At 37.3% G+C, this 27,656-nt stretch overlaps 1 protein-coding gene across 3 annotated transcripts in view; it reads left to right on the plus strand.

Annotated features, from left to right (window-relative positions):
* The window catches only part of gria4a (glutamate receptor, ionotropic, AMPA 4a), a 91,926-nt gene that overhangs the window by 60,300 nt on the left and 3,970 nt on the right, over window positions 1-27,656 (plus strand). For all 3 annotated transcript variants that reach the window (XR_010816419.1, XM_066699291.1, XM_066699290.1), the window contains exons 7-13: window positions 1,661-1,828; window positions 2,981-3,085; window positions 5,042-5,152; window positions 10,779-10,985; window positions 11,944-12,317; window positions 23,312-23,510; window positions 24,756-25,003. Coding sequence is in view for 2 of the 3 variants with exons in the window: in XM_066699291.1 (XP_066555388.1) it covers window positions 1,661-1,828; window positions 2,981-3,085; window positions 5,042-5,152; window positions 10,779-10,985; window positions 11,944-12,317; window positions 23,312-23,510; window positions 24,756-25,003 (1,412 nt within the window). In the remaining variant the exon portion in view is untranslated. The remainder of the gene's footprint in view (window positions 1-1,660; window positions 1,829-2,980; window positions 3,086-5,041; window positions 5,153-10,778; window positions 10,986-11,943; window positions 12,318-23,311; window positions 23,511-24,755; window positions 25,004-27,656) is intronic.

The following is a 27,656-nucleotide window of genomic DNA, read 5'->3' on the forward strand; positions in this document are numbered from 1 at the left end:
TGTTCTTCTTTACGCTGAAGATAGTTCTTAATGACTGTCGCTGTATGTTTGGGGTCGCTGTCATGCTGCAGAATACATTTGGGGCCAATCAGATGCCTCCCTGATGGTATTGCATGATGGATAAGTATCTGCCTGTACTTCTCAGCATTGAGGAGACCATTCATTCTGACCAAATCCCCAACTCCATTTGCAGAAATGCAGCCCCAAACTTGCAAGGAACCTCCACCATGCTTCACTGTTGCCTGCAGACACTCATTCGTGTACCGCTCTCCAGCCCTTCAGCGAACAAACTGCCTTCTGCTACAGCCAGATATTTCAAATTTTGACTCATTAGTCCAGAGCACCTGCTGCCATTTTTCTGAACCCCAGTTCCTGTGTTTTCGTGCATAGTTGAGTCGCTTGGCCTTGTTGCCACGTCGGAGGTATGGCTTTTTGGCCGCAATCTTCCATGAAGGCCCCTTCTGACCTGACTTCTCTGGACAGTAGTTGGGTGTACAGGGTCCCAAGTAAGCATGATGTGTCTTTCATCTGCTGCAGTAAGTTTCCTTGGCCGACCACTGCATCAACAGTCTTCAGCGTTGCCCGTTTCTTTGTGCTTCTTCAAAAGAGCTTGGACAACACATCTAGAAACCTGCCTTGAAATGTCTGCCTGGGAGAGCCCTTGCTGATGCAGTATAACTGCCTTGTGTCTTGTTGCTGTGCTCAGTCTTGCCATGGTGTATGACTTTTGACAGGAAACTGTCTTCAGCAGCCTCACCTTGTTAGCTGAGTTTGGCTGTTCCTCACCCAGTTTTATTCCTCCTACACAGCTGTTTCTGTGTCAGTTAATGATTGTGTTTCAACCTACATATTGAATTGATGATCATTAGCACCTGTTTGGTATAATTGTTTAATCATACACCTGACTATATGAATACAAAATCCCTGACTGTGTGCAAGTGTACCTAGAAGAATTGATGCTGTTTTGAAGGCAAAGGGTGGTTACACAAAATATGGATTTGATTTATATTTTTCTTATGTTCACTCACTTTGCATTGATAAATATAATCTATTAACATATTGTAATGACCCCCGGGGGGTTCTGGCCGCAACAGGGACTCAAACCCCGTTCTCCCGCGACACAATGCAGCAATCTTACCGCATCCCTAAAAGGCCCAGGCCCCCTAGGGAGGCTCAAGATTGCTACAATATCTATTTTTGAAAGCATTCTTACTTTACAGCATTTTTTCACACCTGCCTAAAACTTTTGCACAATACTGTACATTTACTGTAAATATGTAGTAAGTAATACATTCTATCCTGTGAAACATGGAAATTGAATGGTTTGAGTCCTGCTTTGGTTAGTTGCTAATTGCTAATTGTTAATCTTTTTTTTCCATATTGAAGTGATGCTTGTTAATAAAATACATCACATTCCTCAATCCTGTAGATTGCAACCAAGTTAAGTAACACAAAGTGCATTACAAAAAACATTTACTTCTGTTCTTAAGTACATCTCAATTCACTAAACTAGTTTAAGATTAATGCAAACTCAAAAAATGAACATCATTGCAGCTTGTATGCATCAGTGCTTTTTTTCACCCCTTTCCTATTGCCCAATATGTTGCCTTTCCGGTGCCTAAGTAAAGTGGGGCTTCTCGTTCTCCTCTTGTCTTGTCAGTACACTTCAGCATTGACCTACGATGGCGTGCTGGTGATGGCAGAAGCCTTTCGCAACCTTCGAAGGCAGAAGATCGACATCTCCAGGAGAGGGAATGCCGGTGACTGCCTGGCCAACCCAGCAGCTCCCTGGAATCAGGGGATAGACATGGAGAGGACGCTGAAGCAGGTAGGAGGAACGTGTGTGGAAAGTTCTCCCAGTGCAACATGAGAAAGATGGAAATCTCAGCCTGGACACGGCTGCAGAGAATTGGTATGTCCACACTGGATACTTCCCTATCTCTGCATCTCCAGCAACTCACAAGCCACAGAGGAAAAGCTTGACAACTTAAATATACTGCTGTTAAGAGTGTCTTGTTCTCAGGATTCATATTTTGCTTTTAGGTTAGGAATAGTTTCATTGGGATAACTAACACTACAAATGTAAAGGCTGAAAATAATTTATAACATGGAGACTTTTATTTTAATACCATATTAAATACCCTTTCCATTTTCCATTTCTACCTGCACAGGGGATATTGTATCTGAGCACGCAAAGATACAAGGTATCAAATATCTGTTTGTTTGCTTCTTTCTTTGCCCTACAAGATAGCAGATATTAAAACTATAGCATATCTGGGTCATTGTATAAGGTCACCTTTCCCTTCAGTCCCCGGAGCTGGCAAAGCATCCCTCTTCCTTTCATCTCCACTGATAGAAATGTTATGAGAAAGAACACAGGTAAATTCTAGACGACAGGGCATTTTGGGGCCAGGCTGTGAACAATTTAATATGATGTTTTAACTTCAGACTGATTACCCAGAGAATAGTTCACTGCTGTGCTTCAGAATTTGCAAAAGTGCAGGTTTAGTTCACTTCAAAAACAATTATTGTTCCCAAAATAACCAATTATCAGCCACCAAGTGAGAACGTATTTAGTCCTGGGTTGATTGTGTCGGAGATAAACAGATTATATAATTACCAGGTATATATGTCTACTTAATTTGTTGCACATGATTTCAACAATTATTGAATGGATTTTGAATTGCTTTATTTGAGAGTGAAGTGCTCAACATGTCTATGTAAGGTAGCACAAAGAATGTACCAGCTTTCTTGTCCTTGACCTTGTTAAAGACTCAACATTGTTTATTTCAGCTTTAAAAGCAGGAGAAGCATTAATAAATAAAACCTGAACATTAATAGGCTTTGTCTTATAAGTGGTTTTACATCCCACTCCACTCTTTTTTTTCCCATACAGTACAGATGAAAGTTGTCATACTAATTTCAACTTTTTCAAGTCAAATTGACTCCTTTAAATGACCATCTGAACATTTCTTTACAGGTTCGAATCCAAGGATTAACCGGAAACGTTCAGTTTGACCACTACGGCCGGAGAGTAAACTACACAATGGATGTGTTTGAATTGAAGAGTAATGGACCTCGAAGGGTATGCTGAGAATTGAGAAAATTCTAATGTTTAAGGATCTCTTTGTGCCTCCACACATTCTTTGATTACATACTTTTTATTCTTTGATACAGCAGAGCTTAGAATGTATTTTTCTTCTCTTTCACTTTTCAAACGATTGTAATTTATTAGTGAGATCTGAAAGATAGCACACAAAGTTCTGCTTTTAGAAAGAAAATGATTTACCGTTAAAATAGCCTTTCACACTCACAGAGGAGGAATGCACAAATGATTCTTTAGTGCACACTTTAAAAAGACGGTTCATTTTTAATAATCTCCTTTTTTAATATAAAACAGGCACTAAGTATGTTTTAGTAGCATTACCTTCATGTGGATTGTAATGATGTGCTTGTTGTAGAATACGGCTCCCTGATTCATTTTCCACCGCAAAGTCAAGAATCATAGTGTTTACAGTCGGCAGCTTTTCAAAATTGTTTCCATGGTTACTGAGCGTGTGCGTTCCATTCGCTTTTCCAGTTTTAGACCTTAAGTGTGGTTTCAAACTCCGGGGCTCAGATATCAGATATTTATTTAAATAACAGCTGCACAGTTCAATTACTTGTATGACCTTGCAAAATAATGACAGTAAAGAGTGGAATTCCCTTAAAAAAAAAAGCAGATGTCACTTTCCCTTTTTTCTTTTCTTGAGAAAAAACTTGCCTTTAGTGGGGAATTCTAAATACTCATCAAAGGATGCCTGAATTATTGCATAATCTCCAGAAAAGCTTCAGTAATAATGTGCAGTTGCATATACAATTTAACATATTATATGGCTACTACGTATTCAATGCAAACCACTTGTCACTAGAGGATGAACTGGAAGCGCTATTGGCTGTTACAGCAATTAGCAAGTTTACTTGTGCAAGGCGTCCGCCAGCAGGGCTGTGTGAGCACCGCTGTCAGAGTCTGCTGTGCATCGTGTAATAACCGAGCAGAAGGCGAGCAGCACAAGAAGAGGACAGAATTGATCCATTAGAGAGAGAAGCCCACATTAATCAGCCAAGAGAATCTGCCATGCAGACTTCTCAGTAAGACCCCAAGTCTAGTCGGACACATTCATATCCTCCGGCATGTGACTCATCGCCGGCTATGCCTTATCTGCTTTCTAATACCATGTAATGCCACCAACTCGATTTCTGTCTGTTGAGAAAGTTTCCCTTACTTTGCAGAACCACACCTGTATGTTTACAGTCATGCCATTGTTGGGTTTACAGTACCTAGAAATCGTTGCCAGGGAAAAATCCCTTTTCCATCAACCACTGTAGTTTATTGTGTTTATTTGTTTAGAACATAAGCACATAAGAAAGTTTACAAGCGAGAGGAGGCCATTTTACCCATCTTACTCGTTTGGTGTCCATTAATAACTAAGTGATCCAAGGATACTATCCAGTCTATTTTTAAATGTTCCCAAATTTTCATCTTCAGCCACATCACTGGGGAGTTTGTTCAGATTGTGACGCCTCTATGTGTGAAGAAGTGTCTCCTGTTTTCTGTCTTGAATGCCTTGAAGCCCAATTTCCATTTGTGTCCCCGGGTGCGTGTGTCCCTGCTGATCTGGAAAAGCTCCTCTGGTTTGATGTGGTCGATGCCTTTCATGATTTTGAAGACTTGGATCAAGTCCCCACGTAGTCTCCTCTGTTCCAGGGTGAAAAGGTTCAGTTCCTCAGTCTCTCAGTAGGATGTTCCCTTCAGACCTGGAATAAGTCTGGTTGCTCTCCTCTGAACTGCCTCTAGAGCAGCGATATCTTTCTTGAAGTGTGGAGCCCAGAACTGTCCACAGTATCCAGATGAGCTCTAACTAGTGCATTGTACAGTCTGAACATCACTGCCCTTGTTCTCAATTCTACACTAGACATTTTCACCTATTCATGTTAAACAAAAACATGAAATGCACTGCATTTGGAGGCAATAACTGCAAAGTTTTGATTTAAATTACAGATCGGTTACTGGAATGATAATGACAAGCTGGTGTTGATCCAGAATGAGATATTGCTCCCCAATGAGACGTCTGCAATGGAGAATCGAACTGTTGTGGTTACAACAATCATGGTAAGAACTTCTAGAGCTTTCTTTTGGAGCCCATTACAGATTTATTTGCTTTGTATGATCTAGTGTGTTAATGGGTTCATGCTTCCTTTGTCATACTCTCTATTGCAAGAGGTAAACCTGTGCACAGGAAGAAAGGGTAAATTAAAGGTACTGATCTGTGACCAGTTGCAGTCCAAATTTAAGTCTTAGGCTTACAATGGAAACCTTAACATTGGTGTGAGGTTAATAACAGAAATACAGAACAACTCTTGAAGAATATTTTGGTGTTTGTTATGAAATGTAGCAGCTGTTAAAACAAATCTGTTTATCAAATATTCTGAGTTAAAGTAAAACATACAAAAGTTTAAAATACTCTGTAAATGTGTGTCTCGGTTTGACCAAATATGGCCAGCTGTTCTGTAATGGACAAAAAGCATTGTTCTCAAGCCCTGTTTGTTGAAGAGTGTATGTAAAACCAGCTCTGTTATAATTCTTGCTTTTCTTTGTTTTGTTCTTATTAAAATTATTAAAATAAAAAACATAGGTGTATTTTAATGGAGATTCTTGTTTTGCATGGAATTGTCCCATTTCCCTTTTCATAAAACATACATTTTAAAAAAGCTGATCCAGAATTATACCTCAGCAGCATCCTCCTCTTTTCAGCCTCTGATGAAGAATCCAATATTAAGAAATTGATCAAGAAAAGGACAGAATAACCAAGATGCGGGAAAAATTCCTTTCTAAAGGCATTCAAGTATTTCCACACAACCAGTAACGGTTATCTGTTTTTGTATGGACTGCCGCTGCTTTAAAGACGAACTGGATAATGTGTCTCTCTTTCACACACCAAGTGAGATATGTCACCAGGGACGCTGTGTGGTCGCTCTGAGATCAATGTCTATGATGAAGGACGCTAGCTCATCGCACATCCATTAACCAATCCAAACACCTCTGTTCAAGATTTACCTCTTGCTTATGCTGTTTTTTTAGGCAGAGACAATGAATCAAATGTTTGAATAAGATATATTAAGGATATGTAGGCACCGTGCGTTGCTTGTTCCCGAATGGAAAGGTGATTTTAAATGTAGGAGACTGGTCAATGAAACAAAGTTAATACTTATAAGCTGAATGATGCAATGTAGCAATCATTGAATGCACATCCAGACACGATTACCAAAATATTACCAAGTTTTCATACATTTTTATAATGCAATGTTTACAGATGGCCCTGGCTTGACTTTTTGTAGTCCTTGTAGAAGCATATTGGCTATACAACCCTGGCTATACAATCAGAACTTAAACCTGGCTGATAGATTTCATAAGCACTTATAGATAGTGCTACCTAGCTAACTGATCATGCTCTGGGTTTAAAGTAGATGAACGCAAAACATAATGTACCATAAATTAGCTACAGACAATCCAACAAAAAACAAAAAAATACCTTTATTTTGTTTATAGCATATATTATAACATAGACTAAAATTGTATGCATACATGTTTGGAGTCAAGCAGTGGAATTATTTCTGTATTTCAATACCAGGAACAATTAATTGGCAGTTAGCAGTATAATAGTCCTATTTAAAAGACTTTCCAGTTCAAAGATCAGTTAGTTACAAACTTGCCCAAAGTAATTCTCTCAGCCCTCAAATTGTAACCTACCACTTAAAACTTTTGTTAATAGAATAGATGGATCTGTCCCACTTTTTATACAGTTTCCATTCTCCTGTGATGAAATTAAAGCTTGAAATACTGTAAGCGTATTTGAAATACCAACCAATCGTCCATTGCCAAGGACACGCTTAAATGCAGCTTTATCCAAATATAGCAAAAAGCATTGGATCAAGTGTCAAGATGTGCTATAAATGATATGGCTTTTCATTCATGCTTGAGAAGAATTCCGCATTTCACAAATTCAGCGGAGAAATAAACATTGTTTTGTGCCATGTAACCTCTGTGATGTATTTTTATTTTATTGTATTAAATGTCATAAGACATATTGTTGGAATTTAAAGCAATAGCTCTAACAGCCAGAAATGATTTCAAGCATCTTGGAGTTTGTTTGGGGGAAAAGTGTTTTTTTGCGCACCTTCTTCCTTTCGGATACAATACTTTGCGTTACTCTCTCCAGATTTCAAATGAGAAGGTCTGAAAAGGTACATTGCTTTTTTATTTTACAAATTGTTTAATTGTCATTACATGCATAGGCTATGTGTGCATAGACTGGTTCATACAGGGTGACTTTAATGTGACATTGTGCATAATTTTGCATATAACTTCCCAACTGTAACATGGAGTGTGCAGAGTTCACAGATTTTGTCAACTGGAGTTACCATTTCATCCAATGTTATAGAAAAGCCAAGTGATTTTAGACAGAACATTTGTTTGCAGACATCTCTGCAGGCAAAGTGACTCATCTGACAGCTCTATCAGCTTGCATACAGAGGAACAAATGCCAAAAGTGATGTCACACAACAAAAGCAGCAGCCCAGCTAGGCTAGTTAAAGGACAGAAAGTATGTTGGAGTGAAAGTAAAACACATTTTTCAGTGCTTAGTGCACAGACATTTCAAGCTGGTGTGTTATAATTGGCATAATTAGGTTGTATTATTGCTGCAAGGAATGTGTGATCACAGTTTTACGATCATTAAAACAAAGCCGTAGGTCCCTTAAGAAATTATTACAGATGGTAAATCTGTGTATTATTACTTACACTTTCTCAAAATAAAATATGTAAACTCCATTTTTTTTTTTGCCGCAGTAGAATGAGAAGTTTTACATGTTAGCTGAGATTAGAGCCAGGGCAGATAATTAACATTTATATAACCTTAACTGCACAAAGCCACAGAAAATGCACTTTACGGAAATTTGATACAGCCAGCAAACTACAATGGCATGTTAACAATTGAATAGTAAATACAAAGAAAAGAAAGTTGCACTTGCATGAAATCTATGTAATAGAACTCTCAATACTTCAAAATGAAGTATGTGTTGTATACTATCCCTGAGCTATACAAAGACAGTTTTACTTATTTACTGAAGTATTGGCTTGTGCAATTGAATATATATTTATATATATATATATATATATATATATATATATATATATATATATATATATATATCGATTTTACAAGTATAGCAACATGTTTCAAATATATTAATTTCATGATTTTACATATTTTTCTCTGGCCAAGTGATTAACAATATGTGTGCAGAAAACCAAAATGACTTAGTCTGTGTTTTTAAATGCATTTCATCCAAATAAATGAATGTGTGTGTGTGTGGGAATGTATATGTATATGTATACACATTGCAACAGTTTAATAAGTCTTTGTAGAATGTTACATAATGGCATCCAATGATGTTTGACAGCTGAATTTACCTGAAGGAAGGGGCAATGCTGAACTGGTGGTGAAACATAACTCCTTCAGAGTGTAGAAGGACCGTTTTGTATGTATAAGACAATATGTTGTGCCATTTAAGACCATACATTTCTCTGGCTTGTAATCCTGTTTCATGTTCTGAATGTAAACCATTTGTTTCAGCAAAATCCTGTTCTTTCGTTCTTTGTAAAATGTCCAACACTTAACATGGTACCATCTAAGGAACTGTCACTTCTCCAAAGGCATTATTTTAATTCTGCCACTGAGTGCTTGTGTCCTGTAAGAGCAAAACGTTACCAACAAGTAAACAGAAGAAAGAAAAGCTTTCTTTTAAAAGAGGCAAAATAATTGAATTAGTTAAAAACAGATTGTACATACCAAAGCTTGCTTTTCTGAAAGTATTCAGAGTTGCCTTCTGTTTTAGTTAATGTCTAAAGCGGTGTTATATTATCCTATGGGATATAAGCATCAGGTGGCAGGTGAAACAGTCTTATCAGCATTCACTCCTGTGTGCCATGGTAAAAACAGAACTTGTTCCTAGTTCCTAGTCCAGCTTGATAAATGGTTTAAAACAAAGATAAAGTTGTCAATGTATAGTAGTCTTGAGGTATTCTGCATATTTACCATGGTAAACGTCTGATTACATTTTTAAGGCCAAAAAAATTAAAGGTGCTCTCTGCCCAATACAAGCCATTGCTTTAAAGGTGAATGTTTTTCTCTCCAGTAGTTTTTTATTATATGTTGTTTTGGTCGCCACTAAATGTGTCATATTAACAGAAGTGTTTCTAAAATATTGCAGGCATCTTTCATATTCTAGTTAATTTCATATTAGTAAGTGTACTATTGCACAAATACTTTTGTAACCTACCAATCCCCAAGAGAAGTTTTGCCGTTTGCAAAATCTATAAAAATGCCAGTGTAGAAGAAGTGAAAGGTGTCGTAATGTCAGTCCATTTACAGACACCATGGTATGAACAGTGGTCATTTACTGGACATACGTATAAACTTATCTTCTGATTGTCCACTAAATGATGCTGACCTTCCTCTTCCGATTGTATGTGGCAATAGTAACAACATGTCACCATCCTGTTCACGTATTTTATAAGAGAGCACTTTTAAATATTTTTTTAATAAAATATTTATGTTATATTTAAGAAGGTTGATTAATTAATGAATTGCCACCCAAAATCTTAAGGCTGGGATTTTAATTGACAGATTAGGTTAATTGTCTGCATATTAAATACAAGAAGCACTGGCATTTTAAACTTAGCAATTAGTGTATCTGAAAGGGATCTGTCAGTTCTAAAAAATGTAGTTTTTCCCTAATATGTAAATGGGAGAATAATGCAATCCAAGATGATGGTGTGAGCACAGATAGGATTATGGACACACACCACAGGGGTATAAAATAGATCCAAGCACAGTAATGCCATAGTCACAAGTAAACCATAATTGATTTGTGTTTAATCAAATAGAATATATTTGAAAAGATAAGAAGAATTAATCATTCATACGGCTGGTTAGTTATTCTGTAGTCAGTCAAGACCTTCATGTTCAATTTGATATCACTCACACCACATTATCTGAGGTCATTAATATGATATTCAATAGGAAGGACAGCAGAAAAGCCACCGTTGTCAATAGTTGTCATAGGGTTTCTGCACAGGGGAAAGACGCCCTTCTAGACAAATAAATTAATAATACTATGGATAGAATGACAATCTTCTCACAAAGCTGGCATTTAAGAACCTTCCCGTGCCAATCAGCTGCAAATTTGAGACAGTACAGGATGGTTGGACAGGCTGAATATCTTAGTAAAAGCAAAACAAATCCCTACCATCATTCTAAGTATACTGCATGGCAATTCCAGCTACATTAGGTACAGTTCTGTTATAGCTGTGTGATAACTTTCTTTTTCCTTCTTGGTGTCTTTGAGCTCCTGTCAATTGTGTGCCGAAGTGTTTTCAACATTCCCATAACGTTTCTTTAAAAGATAAATAATCAGAAATCCAATCATCAGTTTCCAAAACAGCCATGCAGGTGCAGACGTGAGTTTGAAACATACCTTAGTTCCTACGCCAGGAAGAGAACCTTCTTGAATGTATCAGAAATATTTTGTTGGAAATTTTATATGAGGAATACAATCTGTCTGTAAAACGTTACTGTGTGTGGTGGATTATACGCTAGTTCAAATGCTCTACCATTTCGTACAAGGCATTTGTCAGTTCAGTTGTCAGTTGCATCTCTTTGCTGTTCTTTTTTTAGGAAGGTCCTTATGTCATGCTGAAGAAGAATTGGGAGATGTTTGAGGGGAATGACCAGTACGAGGGCTACTGTGTGGATCTGGCGTCAGAGATTGCGAAACACATTGGCATCAAGTACAAGATATCCATTGTGCCTGATGGGAAGTATGGAGCCAGAGACGCAGAAACCAAAATCTGGAACGGGATGGTGGGAGAACTGGTATACGGGGTAAGAAAGAATACTTTTGTTTATACAGTGACACTATCATTGTAATTGATCTGAATGTGTCTAACAGACAGATTTAAATGATCTACACAAGTTCCTTAATAAAAAAGTTAGTTTTTTGATCATCAATATCTCTGAATTATGAATAATTTCAAAGCCTTTGTTCCAGTTTTATGACTTACACTAATGATGCTGTGCAGGTAACCACTGAAATGAATCTGAACACAGCATACTGAAAGTATTATTGAAGCTTACAGTGAATCATATAATTTATTAAGACTGCAGTTTCGCAGGTTAATGTCAGCTGGACCTCTTTCTAAGACATTGCATTACTTTAACACCCACCAACTTAAATCATTTTCAAAACGTCCCTCTCTTTTGTTATATAATCTCAAATGAAGACGTTTTTATGTAACTGTCTGTAGTCAGAATGTGATGCTTGCTATAAGATTATGCTGAAAGGGATTTATAAAAGTTACAACCCTTAACAATTAAACTTTTACTCCTTTCTTGGATTAATTTATGAGCATGTGGCTTTAAAGGCTTTCCAGTTAAGTTGGTAGGATTTACTGATGACTAGTGAAGCTGTATGCAATTTGAGTTGTCTGCTGTAAGCATTTCTACTGTGTGTTATTATTATATGTTTGTATTAAGCTTCACATTAAAACTTTAGGCTTATACATTTGAACATTCACACATATACAGGTGTCTTTTTTTAACATTACATATCTCTCTAGATGATTGAAGTGTTTCTACTTCAGTTAGTAAAAATAATACATTGAACATTTGTACTTTGGTTAAGCTTTGATAATTTGCATCCGACCTAGTATCAGGCAGTGAATATTCAATAGGACAATGGTTGATCTTGCTTATCTATGCCTTAAGTTTGTCGCTAGTGTCTGATATTTTATACGCAAGCTGCACAAGAATAGCTTTTTCTCCCTTCTTTCTTGATCTACAGAAAGCAGAGATCGCAGTGGCCCCGCTGACCATTACCTTGGTACGAGAAGAGGTCATTGATTTTTCCAAACCCTTCATGAGCTTGGGGATATCCATTATGATCAAGAAACCACAAAAGTCCAAACCTGGAGTGTTTTCGTTCTTGGATCCATTGGCCTATGAAATCTGGATGTGTATAGTCTTTGCCTACATTGGGGTCAGTGTCGTCCTCTTCCTGGTCAGCCGGTTCAGCCCGTACGAGTGGCACACAGAAGAACCGGAAGATGGTACGGAAGGCCCTCCAAGCGATCAGCCTCCCAATGAGTTTGGTATCTTTAACAGCCTCTGGTTTTCCCTGGGTGCCTTTATGCAGCAAGGATGCGATATATCACCAAGGTGGGTCACAGATTTTATCTCTTGGCATTTTATGGTCAAACACTGATGCCATGGTGCATATATGTTACGACCATTTGTCTTTAGCTTTTGAAAATTGTAGACATGAATCCTCTTTCTGGTAATGCTTTAAAATAAGTGGCTTTTTATCACCTGTCAATTGCTTTCCTTTTTTCTATCCAACAAGGTAAATAATCATGTATATTCATTTGAGTAAAGGGAATAATAGGTGGACCTTCAAAAAATAATCACATATATTTCAAAACGCCGAACCCCAGGAGACAAATATACATTCTCGACTTCATTTGTGTAAAAATAAAATATCCACTTATTTCAAAGTATCACCTTTTCCAAGGATTTGAGTGCAATGGTAAGATCCGTCAAACAAATTCCTGCCGATGCAGTTGACAAATTTCTTCAAGAGTGTGTACGAGGTGCATGTAAAAAGAAAAAACAGCTTTTTTGTGTGTGTTTACCTTGTAACTTATATACACCATGCCCAGACTGTAAAATGCATGAGGTAATGCTGTATTTTCCATCCTTCTTGGAGGACTACCGTGTTTTTGCTGCATATTGCATTTTACGGTCATTGGTTTTGGTGTATATAAATGTTTAATGCACCAAGTGGAAAAATCAAGCTTATTTCTAGAATATTTATAAGAAGTTAGCGTTTATAATTGATAACCTCAGAATGCAGTTAACTAAAACATTAATGACAGGGACTTCAGTGCAGTGTGGAAAAAATGACCAAAAGTTTCTTAAGGGAAGGACTTTGACTGGGTTCTAAACAGGCGGAAAAACTGTTCCATTTGCACTAGGAGACTAGATCTGTTGATGTTCAAGGACTTTCGAGTGCCTTCTCATTCATAACCCAGAGACAACAGGATTTTGGATAGTTTTTTTCTTTGAAATGTTTCTTGATCACTGTGACTTTTCTGCACTGTCAATAACTCACATTTTTAAGCTGTGGAGATATTCATATCGTGTCTGTGAAACTCACTGTTCAATGTCCAAGTTTTAGCAATGTCCTTCTGCCGCTCCATGCTTCTCTGTGTAAACCTGTGATGCTGCAATGTAAAACTCTTTATCTTGTCTATCTGTTTAACACGTCATCATTGTGTAACGTCCTCTATATAAAGCGTGTGCAGTCTTTGTCTGTTGCTTCTCTGAACTGATGTTTCTCTGGGGTCGAGGTGGCTTGGGTTGAGATTTCAGTACAGGAGCCATCCAATCACCCCACAGACAGTAGCTCTTTGTATACATTTACACCTGTCCCACTCTCCAGGCACGCACAAATACATTCTGTTGTACGAGAATCTCCCACATCCTTCAGCCGCTATGGCTTGGTTCCATTGCTTATTACCTAACCGATGTCGGACATCTTTCACCTTTTTGGTAACATGCATGTCCTGTTAGAGGTCTAACTTCTGAATTCTTTGAAAAAGGGAATATATTTTCCAGCCACCCAGATAAATGGGCATTCATGAGAAAGAACGAGAAGCACACAGGAGCAAAAAACAGCCACCCAGGACTTAAAGGTACCAAGAATGCAATCAAAATAATAGTGCCATTGCATCACGTCTATAGCACCTCGAAAAGCTATAGCGGAGCTATAATTTTGATTTAATCCAAGTAGAAGTTTGAATTAAGGATTTCTATGTGCACAATTCATACTTAAAAAAAAAATCACATTCAGTTTTATAGGTAGGTCTTGTGAATCCTGTCCTATTTACTGAGAAATTGACATTTATTGAGAGTATTTACTATTTCCTCTCAATTCCCAGTGGCACTTGCCTCCTGGTTCAACAGGTATTGGTATGATTTGTCCTTGGTTTGCCTTTTTCTTTTTAGCAGGTGTTTTTCAGTGTAATTTCCTGGATTGTTAATCATAATTGGTATCCTCTCCTTTTATGTTTATGGATATTACATTTGCCCTACAACTCTAGTCTTTTGCATTCAGTGTATGTCTTGCTTGTGCAGTATGATTTCTCAGTATATATACGACAGACACTCACATTATCTACAGCATGGTTTTGCCCCAGTTAGATTAATTTACTGTATCTCCTTTATGTCTGGTCTTGTCGATATTCAGTATATACACTGTAAGTTTTCATCTGTCAGTAAGTTAGCACTTGTCCATTTAAAATAAGCTACAAATAGGCACTGATGCATGAGGCTTTTTGAGGCTTACAATATTTTCCTATTTTCTTTTGCTTTTAGATACTCAGCCGCCTCAGTATTTTACATTTAGAAACATTCCAAGTGGCGTGTATTCCCAGTGATCATGTCATTATGGGGACAGTTGTAGTTCGCCGGCTTTATTTTCACTGCAACTCAGATGAAGCCTACTGTCTCCCGCCATGAAAATGATAGGATCCAAACCTTTCATTTTCTACTCTTTAGTTTGAGTGTTACTTTTATTAAGATTACACATCTCTGCTCTTATTTTCCTGTCTGTCTGGGTCAGATGAAGGAAATAATGAAGGTGAGTGACTGCCATCATAGTTAGTGTATTCGGACAGGACAAAGGCACCCATATCACTGATGAAGGGGGAAGAATATCATGGACAAAACTAAATAAAATGAAGAAATGGTGAAGTATAGGAGAAGCAGTTTTTTACCATTTCACCCAAAATTGATATATTTTCATATGGGCTGAAATTGTTTTAATGGGGTCAATGCAGCAAAGGAGCAGCTCTTAAAACAGTTTTACACTCCTTCAAATAAGTGTGACAGCCTGGAAATTCTCTGGAGCATCTTTGAGCAGCTTAAATTGATGTCTCAAGGAAATACTTTTTTTTTAACATTCGATCATGTTCTGAAATTTGAAGGGTTTCTTTCTATTCCCAGAAATGTATACCGAGCAAACCTTAGATCTTAGATTTTATTTGTTTGTTTGTTTGATAGTTGTTTTTTCATTATTCTCCACAATATTATTTAGCAGAACATTTCATTCCAGTTTTTCCCACAAATGAACCTTTCAGATGTTCAGTAAAAAGACTTCCATTTCCCCAGATTAGCTTTTTGTTAAATGTAGTGGTGTACTTAAATATACTTATAGTTACTGTTAGCTTCTTTTCAGGTGGAAAATGAATGACATAGTTTGACTGGTCATGATTGTAGATTTTGCAACTGTTGAGTACTAATGTATGGGAATTCACTACAGATTTATTGCTTGGTATTGAAAAGGCAGCAGACAGTTCTCCTGATAAAGGGCTACCTCTTTTCTATTCTCCAATGCTGGGTTTTTGTTTCATTCATTTGAAAGGCATTTAGGTGTCTGGGGAAAATTAATTGCTGAGTCATTGCTCATTTGTATACCGGCAAGCTTCGTCATTGGTAACCTTTTGTAATTAGCACTGTAGAAATAGTGTTGTGTGAAATGTTAGTTCTGGAGAGGACAGACACAGAAGTGAGAAGTGATTTCCAATTCACAGTGTAATTCTTTGTTCTAAAGGTACAATTTAGGAGGTATATAACTACGAGCAGATCCTATTCAGTAGTCCACTGCCCATTTTTCATTATGACATTCTGGGGATTGATTTTGCTCTGAACATGTATAATGCATACTCAAATCAAGGAGTGCAGATCAATCATTTCCAGTCTGTCGAGGACCATTAATTAGTGGGAGATCATTGAGTTGCCAGGGACTGTGTTTCCACTACAGGGCATGGTGGGTTATACTGTAGGGTTGCGAGCCTTCCATGGTTGTCTTCAGGAGTTAGACATTAATCACCAGAGATTACAGTGGTGAAGAATCATGTGAATGTCTATTGAATAGCGATTTAGATTCATCCTCTCATTAGCTTCCCAATAGTTTCATAAATAGGGACTAAAATAAAATTCACTTTACTGTCATTGGTGTTTCTTAGGGTTCATCCAAAAGTTTGTCTTCCATTCAGGCCAGAGAAGAACTTCCACTGCGTTAGCCAACATGGATTGAGATATTGATGAGGCCTAGGGTTAAGGTTCTGGCTATTATAAGGCCTAATAATGGGGCAGGTAATGAATCCATCATCTCAAATCTACCATCTCACCAAAGACAAAACTCAACGCCTTCATCGCCTTAATCCCCAAATTGAAACATTCTTACGTACACCCCTAAATCTGTAACAAGATTAAGAATGGACTGAGCTTAATTAGAGGTACAGATAAAGGTAAAATGGTCTCACACCTACATTTAGGTAGTTGCTGAGTGAAACATTCACTAATTAAACTATATTTAGCAGTTGACAAGGTTCTTGTACTTGGCCAGGGTTATGGTAAGATTTCCTGGGAAACGTGGAGTTGCTTCAGATTTTGATGATGGCTGTGGTTTTGGCCATGATTAATATTAGGGCTTACAATGATGTTGATGGTTAGAAATCTTATATTTTTATGCTACATTTAGTAATAGAGTATTTGGAATATATAAAAGGAAAAAACATTTTACCAATGACAAGTAAGGTTTCTAAGGATGGAACTTTTTTCCCAGCTTTGAGTTCTCTTTAGAAAAAGCAATATGTGAGATTTGGTTTTAATGAATTGAGATTCATTTGATGCGGGGCATGGCTGTAATACTTCTAAGACCTAATACTCTTACTAGCATTTGATTTTTTTTCTGCAAAAAAATATAATGAAGCACATTTTGCTTCTGGTCTAATTTAGTAAATCTGGCCCTCTGTGTCATGTTGATAATGTTTAGACTTCCAACAGAGTGTTTTAACTGCTACAATAGCTAAAACCACTGGGATCACAGTATTATTCATTTGTATGAGTTGTAAGTGTTAACCCTAAATGATAGGGAGGCTGTGCTGGACCTCATTGTGATTTGAGTTTTACAAATACAGGTTAATTACTTTATAACCCTGTCCTGTGTTTTGCTACTGTAACTCCCAAGGGATAAAGTAATCCCCCAGCGATTGGACCACTTCATAATGTAATTTAGTTTTTTTTGGCATGTGTGCTTTGAAGTCAGCATTATTAGGTCTCCTTGGCAACCAGAGAAATGGGATGTGGAGTAACAGTGGTGACATAAGAGCATTTACACAAGGTAAGCGTTGTCTCCTCGGATAAAGTGGGTCTCTTCATTAAGTAAAGCACCGGGACACCGAGCATATTTAGTTAGGGATGGTTTTACCTGCTGCAGAGATTAATTGTTTGAACATTGTTTCTTACTGTGTTATAACACATTGCAGCTTACACAGTTTTTACACTGCGTATTAATTCATGCCAGGTATTTTTATACAATTTCCACCGTCTGTAAAAATATGTAAAATACAAGGACGTGGAAACATTGTTTAAAGTTAATAATATTCATGAGTTTATAGAGGCCTCATGTTTATCAGCTTTGATCACCCTGATGTGCCCTATAATCTGATGCTAACTTGGCTATAGATTTAGTGCGACAGAGAATTGTTTATTCCAAACAGGGGAAGTGCGTTCAGCTCTGTCCTTCCCTCCGCAGTGTTTACTCCTGTTTGATGTAAGAGCAAAGCAAGTACACCATCTGTTAAGAAGTGTCTCCATCAAAATAAAGTTTTATTGACTGTCACTGAGGCTGGCGTGCTTGAGAGATCAAAGGCCATATTCAGAAAACTTTTATCAATGTGTTTGCATTTCAACAGAAGAAACACCCAATGGTACAATATAAAACATAAGATTGTTTGTTTTTGTTAACTCTGATAAGCACAGTGGACCAAAAGGTGTTAACTTGTAATGTGCATATATACACACCTGCATTTATTCATGTATGTGTTTGTTTGCTCATTTATTTATTTATTTATTTATTGTTCCATAAAACTCTTTTGCTTATGCTTAGGTTTTTACATGTACTTGAGGCTATACATTTGGTCTTTCAGCATAGCACTGACTTTAACATTGCAAAGATATTGGTAATAAACAAATCTAAGAATGATTTAGTGAAGAAGGCAAGCAGCTGTGTTGATTTGCGCTAGAGGATGTGATGCACAAACCCTTGGCACTGCAGTGTGCCGAAGAAATCATCAGAATCTATTCTAATACCAAAGTGACCTTGAAATACTAACACTATTGACATCCTCATTGTGAGTTTCCCCTCAATATCAAGGGCCGCATTGACTCCTTTCAGATGTACTCCGTTATTAAATGCTAATTTGAAATGGATTCTAATTGGTGTACTATTCATGGTTATGCGAGATAAAAAATGAATAATTCCAGTAATATTCACAGTGTAGATTTCTGAAGACAAGTCCATAGTCTGAGCATGCATTTTTATTATCTTCTGTTTTTATTATTTTGACTATTCTATATAAAACAATGATTACATATTTTATTTGTATGTTCTATAAAAATGCATAATAGCAATCTGGCCTTGTCCAGCATAAAATAAAAATCTGTTCAAGGTTATTTCATGCAATCATATTTGTCGTTTTTTCCCTGTTTTATTTTTATTAATCCCTGCACAGCTATTGATAAAAGCTTGCCGCTTGTACTTCATCGTGCCTCATTCAGTAATGACATGAAAATGTAAATGTAAAAACTACCTCTGCATTAATCAAAGCTTAAATATGTTTTACCTCATGCATGGCAAAATTGATTTTCAGGAATTAAATTCTTAAACAAAGTAATACGAATAAATCATTTGAATAACAAAATGCTATGCTGGTGTGTCTGACCTGCTGATTTATTCATTGTATTTTAAGGTCAGAAATGTGCAAAGCTGTTCTTGTATTTCCTCTCCTTCTGGGAGGATGAACCACTTCTACTTGCACAATGAATCTGCACTTTACAGTCATGCAGCTTGATTCAAACAAAATTATGTAGGCCCTGACGAATCATAGCAACCCTCTATTAATTTATGTTATCTATATTCTACAAAATGGTACACTGTACAATTTCACCATTTCCTCATGGTTTTACCCTGCATTTGCTTTACTCTGCCAAGGGTTTCCATAGTTTCCTATACCTCTCTGCTTTACCATAATTTCACTTTGCTTACCTAACATTTTCTGTGGTTTTGCCATGGCAACTAAAGTTTCAGGCTTAACTGGTCAAAAATACAATTTGTTCCAGGTATTTATCAAATCGATCATTTAGAGAGACCAATATAAATGGCATAATTGTGGCTTTGCAGGGCCGGGCCTGTGTAACCTTCGTCTAGTTTGATATTGTATACATCACCGAGGGAAAATCCATTCTTTCCTGCTTACCGGCACTAAACAATGTGGAGCAGTTGGCACATGGTGGTTGTGAAGATGATTGCTCTTTTAATGGCAGACTTTTACAGTAATAGATTAGAATTCTGTCACTTTATTGACTTTGATGTGGTTTCGTTGGGCCAAGTCCACTCAGTGAGGTCAGGCTGTAATCCGGCAAATTGCTGTCTTTCTCATTGGCCTGAAAGAGAATAGTGACATTGCAAACCGCTGCACGGAGCGCGGCTCCTGAAATAATCATAGTTTCACAGCGAATTGTATACTTTAATCCTGACGCTACCCCAGGGTTACCTTGGTTTATCCTCCCCATGAGCGATGGGAATCGCACGGGGACAACTTAAAAACTCATCAGGTTTCTCAAAGTCACCAAAGACAAGGCTGGGGCATCTCTCTCTTTGTGCTCGTCCTGGGAGCCGCATCTCTTCTGTCAGCACTCTGACAACAGCAGCACTAGCGTCTAACATCAATCAGGGGCCACATTATCTATGTCTTATTGATTTGTTTTATATAAACTCTTTGTTCAGTTGAACTGGAAGTGCCTTCCCCTACTGTCTATCAAATCTGAACATGAGGAGGCAGTAGACAATATTGCCACAACGTGTGCCTTTATCCCAGAAGTGGTCCTTGATTATTAAATAATAAATAATAAATCAACACAAAAAAATTGAGAACATGAAAGTGCTCATCATTTCCGCATCACTTGTTATGTTTTTTAAACAAAGGACTACTATATTTGTCTATTGATGCAAATTAGATAACATGTATCCAATATACAGTAGACTGGTAATCTGTCCTGAAAACGTTTAATAATATTAATATATTTGCTAAATAAGAGTTATTAGTCTGCTTACATTTTAGTGTAAAACAATATTTACCTGGGAAATTCAGAATGCAGAGAAATGGTCTGACTTTAAAACTAATATTATCACCTGAATATAACTAATTCATGTCGTTGTCATAATATAGCATAATTTAATATATTAAACAGTGAACAAAAACAGTGCAATATGTACTGATATCAATACAAAAATCTATTCAATAGAGAACATATAGCAGAAGTGAAGGTAAAATAAAACATTTCCTTTTTTAAACTTCTCTAAGAAAATCCAAACCAAAGACACATGTACAGCTGTGTCTGAAATGTAGTTCGAAAAACATAGATTTTCTGAAAGGGAGAGGCCAAACATGTCTAGTTTTCTGTTCAGAAGAAGACTTGTAATGGCTGCACTGTATTTGACAAGTTCATGGTGTCATGTTTTCACGGACCACTTAAGAAAGAAATATCAGTCCGGTGTTCGTTCTCAAAGGCAATGTAGACGCCTCTAATGGTAGAACCTTACCTGCATGAGATGACAGCTGTCAGGTGTAAAAGGACAGATACAATATGTAGATGTCCTCGGCAAAGTGGGGTCTTCTGGCCTCATTTCAACTGTACTGGCTTGTGGCACACCTGGGATTTCTGTTCTGACCTGACGGCAAGATGATAGACAGTAGATTCTGGGGTCAAGAGAATAATAAATTCCAGGTTCGCTGGCCCAGCGGTGAGAATAAATGGTGTGCCAGAGAACAGCAATATAGAATCGCTGTATGTCAGAGAAAAAGACAGGACTCTGCAGAGAATTTTGTTTTTAGTGCCTTATTTATTTGTGATAGTTGTGAATTAAAAACATGGACAATACATATTTGATTTATAAACAGAAATGGCCAACAACGAAGAGAGCTGGAAAAATGTAATATAAGCAGGTGTTCGCAGATAGTTCTCTTCCATCAAGTAACTTAATTTTAGAAACCCCTAGGTAAAATAAATATATTTGGAAGGAAATGAACAATCAAACATAATTAAACAAGCAAAATTAGAGATGGAAGAATTACACTAAGTGACTGTATGTCCTCCCTGAAGAATACTCCTCATCAAAGCACAAGTATCAGCAGGCATGTTTTCATAATTTAGGAACATCTTGATAACCTTACTATCTATTAATCTACTGTTCTACTTTATACTTCAGATATAAAGCACTTTGTAATTAATAGATTGTGGAGGAGCAATCTCTGAACTGGAAAAGATCTGACCTTCTATAGAGCTAGTGTTTCATGGCAAAAAGAAGGATGCCACAATGTGACCACATCCAGTCAAACTTCAAGGCCGATAGTGGGCCGATACAGTGGCATGTTCTTGTTATCTCCTTCTGTCATCACAGTAAATCACATTGAACCCCACAGAAAATAGCTGTAATTGTTAATTTAGATGTTGTGCTGTCAATGTCCATTTATTCTGGCACATAGAATTTAGATCCAGTACAGCATCCACATCTGAAATGCTTTTGCAGAGGGCCTGGGTTGAGTGAATTATGAGGTTTTAAAACACATAATGATCAGAAATAGAGTTATCTGGATATATGGTGGTGGCAAAAGTAGGTATCATTACAGGTTACATTTTTAGAACGATGGCAGTTTCTTCTAATCATCAATGGTAACCGCTGTGATGTACAGGTTTGTAGTTTTCTATTAGCAGGTGGGTCAAAGTTTTGACTTAATCCGGCCCTAAGTCATGATGCTTGCAAACACTTGTTTCTATTTTTTTAATTAATACAAGCTTCCACACAAGCCTGCCAATCTCAATGAGTACATGCTATCAAATATCCAAGCCACACTCACCTCCTCCTCTCCAAGAGTGATGTTTCCAAAAATAATCACCTTAATTTATCAACCAAGCGAATAGGATGCATAGAAAACAGTCAATTTTTTCTTCATGGTTTTCTCTGAGGAGAAAGGATCACAGCCTGCAAGATCACCAGTAGAGGAGACAGTTAATGCCAAGTCAGGCTTTCATGGGATTTATTTCCTTTTCTGAATGTTAAATGGTAGTCTTTTATCAGATAGAGGTCATTGATGTAACTTTCTGAAGAGAGAATGCAATGGTATGTGTTCAAATGCTTCCACTATCAGACTCCTCTTAAAGCATGTAAATGGAAAGGACAACTCAATATAAAAGACTAAACCGCTGGAGTCTGTCCTATTGTTTGTTCATCATATGTCAAAGGACTAAACAAAGAAGTCTCCCTCAGTAAAGGCTAGGTCTAATGGCTTTGGATCAAAATCAGCTACTCCATAGAGAGAGTATAATATTTTGATATATATATTTGTATTGCTCATCATTCGTTGAGGTGCAAAGAAAGTAATCCAGAGTAATAATACGTCTCTCTAAAGAGGTACGTCTGTGCTGAGCACTGTGCGCTGGCCCCTTAATGTTACCCTACCTGTGGTTGTCACAGATTCATATTAATCAGTCTGTGAAATCATTATGAAAGTGTTCAAAGAGCTAGGAATGAAAGGGCTGTGAAATCACAATCTCTTCTAGCCAGCCATTTTTACTTTTATTATTTTCTAAAACCCTTTTATTTTTCTTGGGAGCAGTTCATTAAATCTTCTCTAGTTAGATGTTTCCATATGTCAACGTTTATTTATTTATTTACTTACTTACTTAATAATTTCAGAACTTCCATTGCAATTTTGCTTGCTGAAACAGTGCTCTTGATTGTCAGACACTCACTGAGAAAACAAGGCAGACAAGCTTTGATATCCTAAAGCGCAAGACCTACTCAATTCTTCTTCCATCTAAGCCTTCTGAAGTTCCTTTATCTCTGGAGTGAGATTCCTGTGTCTTCGTTTCATTTTCTTTCTTTTAGTCTTTTTTTTACGTTTTAGTCTTGTTTGGTTTCATTTTATTTAGGTTTTTTGTTGCTTGTTTATCGTTTTTTTTTTTTTTTTACCTGTGCTGTAGCCGCAGGTACTCAGACTCTTTCTCTGCCCCCTTGTATTCAGGTCTCTCTCCGGCCGCATCGTTGGAGGCGTGTGGTGGTTCTTCACGCTGATAATTATTTCCTCCTACACGGCTAACCTGGCTGCGTTCCTCACTGTGGAGAGAATGGTCTCTCCGATTGAGAGTGCAGAGGACCTGGCCAAGCAGACTGAGATTGCGTACGGCACGCTGGACTCTGGATCGACAAAAGAGTTCTTCAGAGTAAGTAGTGTTGCTGCCGTTACCACGTGCACTTCAACTAAATTGCCCTAGTGGAAGCAACCAGGGGGGTCACAAAATCACAGCCAATTGCATCAGCCCGGGGCAGCTTCAGCCCGAGAAGTCTCCGGAGTGTGTATTATGCAGTGTAACATGTCTGCTTCTTGCCCCGCAGTAAATATGCTTCACATCCTGTCACAAAGTGCTGTGTGCGTCTCTGTGTGTTTGTCTGCGAGTGTGAGAGGGCCGCGTACAGCCGCAGCGATACGCCAATGAGTTAACGCGTTGATGGCTAGATTAATTGAACAGGCCCAATCTGCAGGGCTGTTCAGAAAGCCTGAGTGCATTATCCAAATAATAAGCCAACTGAAATCTGTGGAGGGTGAAAAAGCAATTTATATTGAAAAAGCGCTGAAAGGGTTTTTGTTTTAATTAATTACTTTTGCCTCTCAAAATCTAGCATGTGGTCTATTTTCTGTTATTTTATTTATTTTATTTTTTTAAAATCTGTTAACAATTTTATGTTCAGGTCTAAACTGACTGTTTTTTACTGTAAAAAAGTATAAATAGACATTTGCAGAATAGATTCCCTAATCATCGGCTTAAATTTTAGCTTTTAAATTGTAGTGTACAGTTTTGAATATAGTTTACACAATTCATCTTAAATTTTATTTCAGTGCCTTACAATCCAAGATGATTTGCAAGTAAAACTTAATCTTGTGTTTTGTATTTTGTATTTTGTCAGTTCCCATTCATTAAAATTTTGAATGATAGTTTAGTTTTACTTATCTCTTCTTTATCCTCTTTAGAGAGTTAGAGGTTTGTGTTTTCACTATGAGGGCGATGCAACATTTTGGGGTCACTTCTGTGATGCTCCCATGTGTTTTGTTTCATTTCTGTTTTGTTTTTTGTTTAGTTTGATTGACCGTTTTCTCTAAATACAGAAAGACAATAAATGATCCTTTTAAACCGAGTGAGCGCAGTTAGACTATAGGCTGAAGAGATAAGGAGAGTTTCACTATTTAATTCAACCAACAGCTCTGTAGAAAACATGTACGTGACCCACATTTATAGCAGGTTATTTTTTCAGCGCCTTTCACACCTGGGTGAGCTTAGCTTATAAGAAGATAACTACTAAATGAATTTGATACGGTAAGTTATTTACTTGCTGGAAAAAATTAAACAACAATGGCGACAACAAACAAGTAAAAAAAACCTCTCCTCTTTTTTTTTTTCTCCTCCCCACAGAGATCAAAAATAGCAGTGTATGAAAAGATGTGGACTTACATGAAGTCGGCAGAGCCAACCGTTTTTACCAAAACGACGGCAGAGGGCGTCGCCCGCGTGCGGAAATCGAAGGGAAAGTTCGCTTTCCTGCTGGAGTCCACCATGAATGAGTATATCGAGCAGAGGAAGCCATGCGACACCATGAAGGTCGGAGGGAACCTGGACTCCAAAGGATATGGCGTGGCCACACCCAAGGGTTCTCAATTAAGGTAGGTGGAATAGTATAACAATATTCCATGTGTTGTTATAGTATTCCACCTTCCCTGATGTGCCTTTTACTGATCTTTTGTGTTGTGCATATATACAAAAAAATGGTATGTGCTGTATTTATTCCTTTGCTTTGACTTTTCAGACCTTCATTGCAGGTAACCATCTACTCACTACAACGAATTTCACATCAACAAACAACTTCTGCATATATATCTTATGGCCGTGCAAAAATAAGAAAAAAGCCCTCTTAGTTTGACACTACAGTTCTTTTGTTGTTGGTTAGTTCAAAACTAGACTTAGCGCAGGTCTAGCTAAATGTAAAACGGGAAGAACAGAAAAAATATGCACTTTAAACAAAAGCAAAATTCGATGACAAAAAGAACCAAAATGGGACAGTATAGGTTGATCATTTCCTCCCAGGCATAAATGTCCTTTCAGCTATAATTTAGGTCTCTACAGGTGTTACTTTTACTAGAATATGAACATGACTTGATTACATTTAGAGAACGAGGGATCTTGTATTATTACTATGCAACAATTGAAACGAGGAAGCGGGAATGTGGAAGTGATACAAGCTGCACCTTTAAGGGATATTTAAATGTGAAGCCCAGCTGAAAAATAGGAATAAATTGATTTCCGAGCATACTTAATCAATATTACATGCAGATTATTAAGGTGCTGTACCGTATAAATTGATATGCCGAGAGACATATTCATTTTGTCCTCTGCTCGCATAGAAGTTATTCATCTTCGCCTGAGCACCTTGCAGTACAATTATTTTAATCTACTGTATGCTCTTAAACATACCTCTCAGTGTAAAACACACAGGTTTCCCCCTCTTTAGGGTACAATTGTGCAAGTTAACGTAATGCCATTTGATCCGAGGAAAGGATGTCATTCAAAGCATGAAGGCGGTTCCTGCTAGTTATATCACAGTGCTATCGGTAGGCACTAGACCTTGTATAGACAATAGTTCTTAATCTGAATGTGACCGTATCTATAAAGATAAAGTACATGCTCTGTATCATTGCCGACTGCAGTTTGCGTTTCTGTGTCTTTAATAGGCTGTTAAACAGTGAGTCATGAAGAGCCTCCTATTTATAAATCCATCTCTCACTCTCTGAAAGGCAAGGCGGTATTATAATTTAGAGCAGGTCTGCCTTGCAAATTTTACCTTGAAAAGGATTTTCCGCCTTCATAAGAAAAGTAACTGACAGTGGACAATAGTTCCCTTAGCCTTCAATTTCTGGAATTATAGTCTCCTGTCATTCACTTCTCCTAATCACAGGAAAATCATTTTCTAAGACTAAAATGAATAAAAGGACTGTGGTGTTAAACTAGGCTGTTATTTTACATGGCCAGGCAGCACTTCTGAAACTTTTTTTTCTTTTCTTTTTCCCAGCTTGAGATTTTATTTTATTTTATTTATTTTTCTATTTTTTATTTTTTTATTTTTTTTGTTCATGGGGTGTTTTTGATGTTGTTGCCAAATTAATTTTGACATGGCTTGCAATTCACTCTAAATAACCCTCTCTTGAGCCCAGTTTCTGAAAGTGCAGAGCAGTAGTTTAGTGTCATTATAGTCTCTGTTCAGTTTGCATCTACTGGTGATAAAACTATAATAGTAGTTATGCTTTAGTACTTGCAAAATGTAAAACAGTGTTTTTCAGAATGATAGTCTTGCAACACTGCTCTTTTATTTGAGTAATATCACCATCAGCATTCGCCATCTTATTATCTTTCACCCAGAAGGAATGAGTAAAAAATTATTATATTGAATCCCAAGTATTCTATGAATAATATCAGATTATAAATATATTCTCCACCAGTTTAGCCATTTATGCACTGAACAGTTTAGGACTAGTGCCAGTGGATTATAAGGCTTTGTCTTTGCTTGGCTGTTCCAGTGGATGGTCATTTTAATTGAGGGTCAATGCCCTGTTATTGAGCAGGTTGGAGTGCTCAATATCGCTTTAACAAAAAACAAAAAACAAAAATAGTCAAGGTTGCCCAGAGAACATCAGCGATCCCATTGCACTGAACTTTCCCATCTTTTATAACAAAGCAAAAGCATTATACCAGTGACAGTGATTTAGTAAATTGTTTGCCCATAATTTAAATACAAATAAAATGTGTTATGCAACCGATTAGACTAGCTCTCCAGGCTTAACACTATGTGGCTAATCTACACATTGTCACTGCTGACATAACACATTTTGATTATACTAATCTACTCTACATTTACAATCATCAGAAAACTTTTACTCAACCTCAAGAACTGTCATTGAAATGAGGATTGTTCCCGTCACAAGCTGCGTTTTGCTTTAAAGCGTTCCTGAATGTCAGCCAGATTAATTTTTCCTCACTGTCTTTCAGAAATCCATAATACCAGAGCTGCCTGCTGTGCATTTATAATTAGTGCTAATACACACCTCTCAGAAAGTCAATATTTCTGCAGAGTCTTCTTTTTCTGAGTCAGTGATGTAGAACTTTGTGTCGAACCAAAGGTGATTTAGCCAGAGGCCCCAAAACGAAAAAATAATAGTTGACCACAGGTAGAAAACCAATTCAAATTTGGCAAATTTGAGAGCAGAGAGGTTTATTTAGAGTGTGGCACACTAACAGAGCTTTCCACCCCTGTCCTTTCTATAT

This window comes from Amia ocellicauda, chromosome 3 (genome assembly GCF_036373705.1).
Source record: "Amia ocellicauda isolate fAmiCal2 chromosome 3, fAmiCal2.hap1, whole genome shotgun sequence".
Classification (NCBI taxonomy): Eukaryota; Metazoa; Chordata; class Actinopteri; order Amiiformes; family Amiidae; genus Amia; species Amia ocellicauda.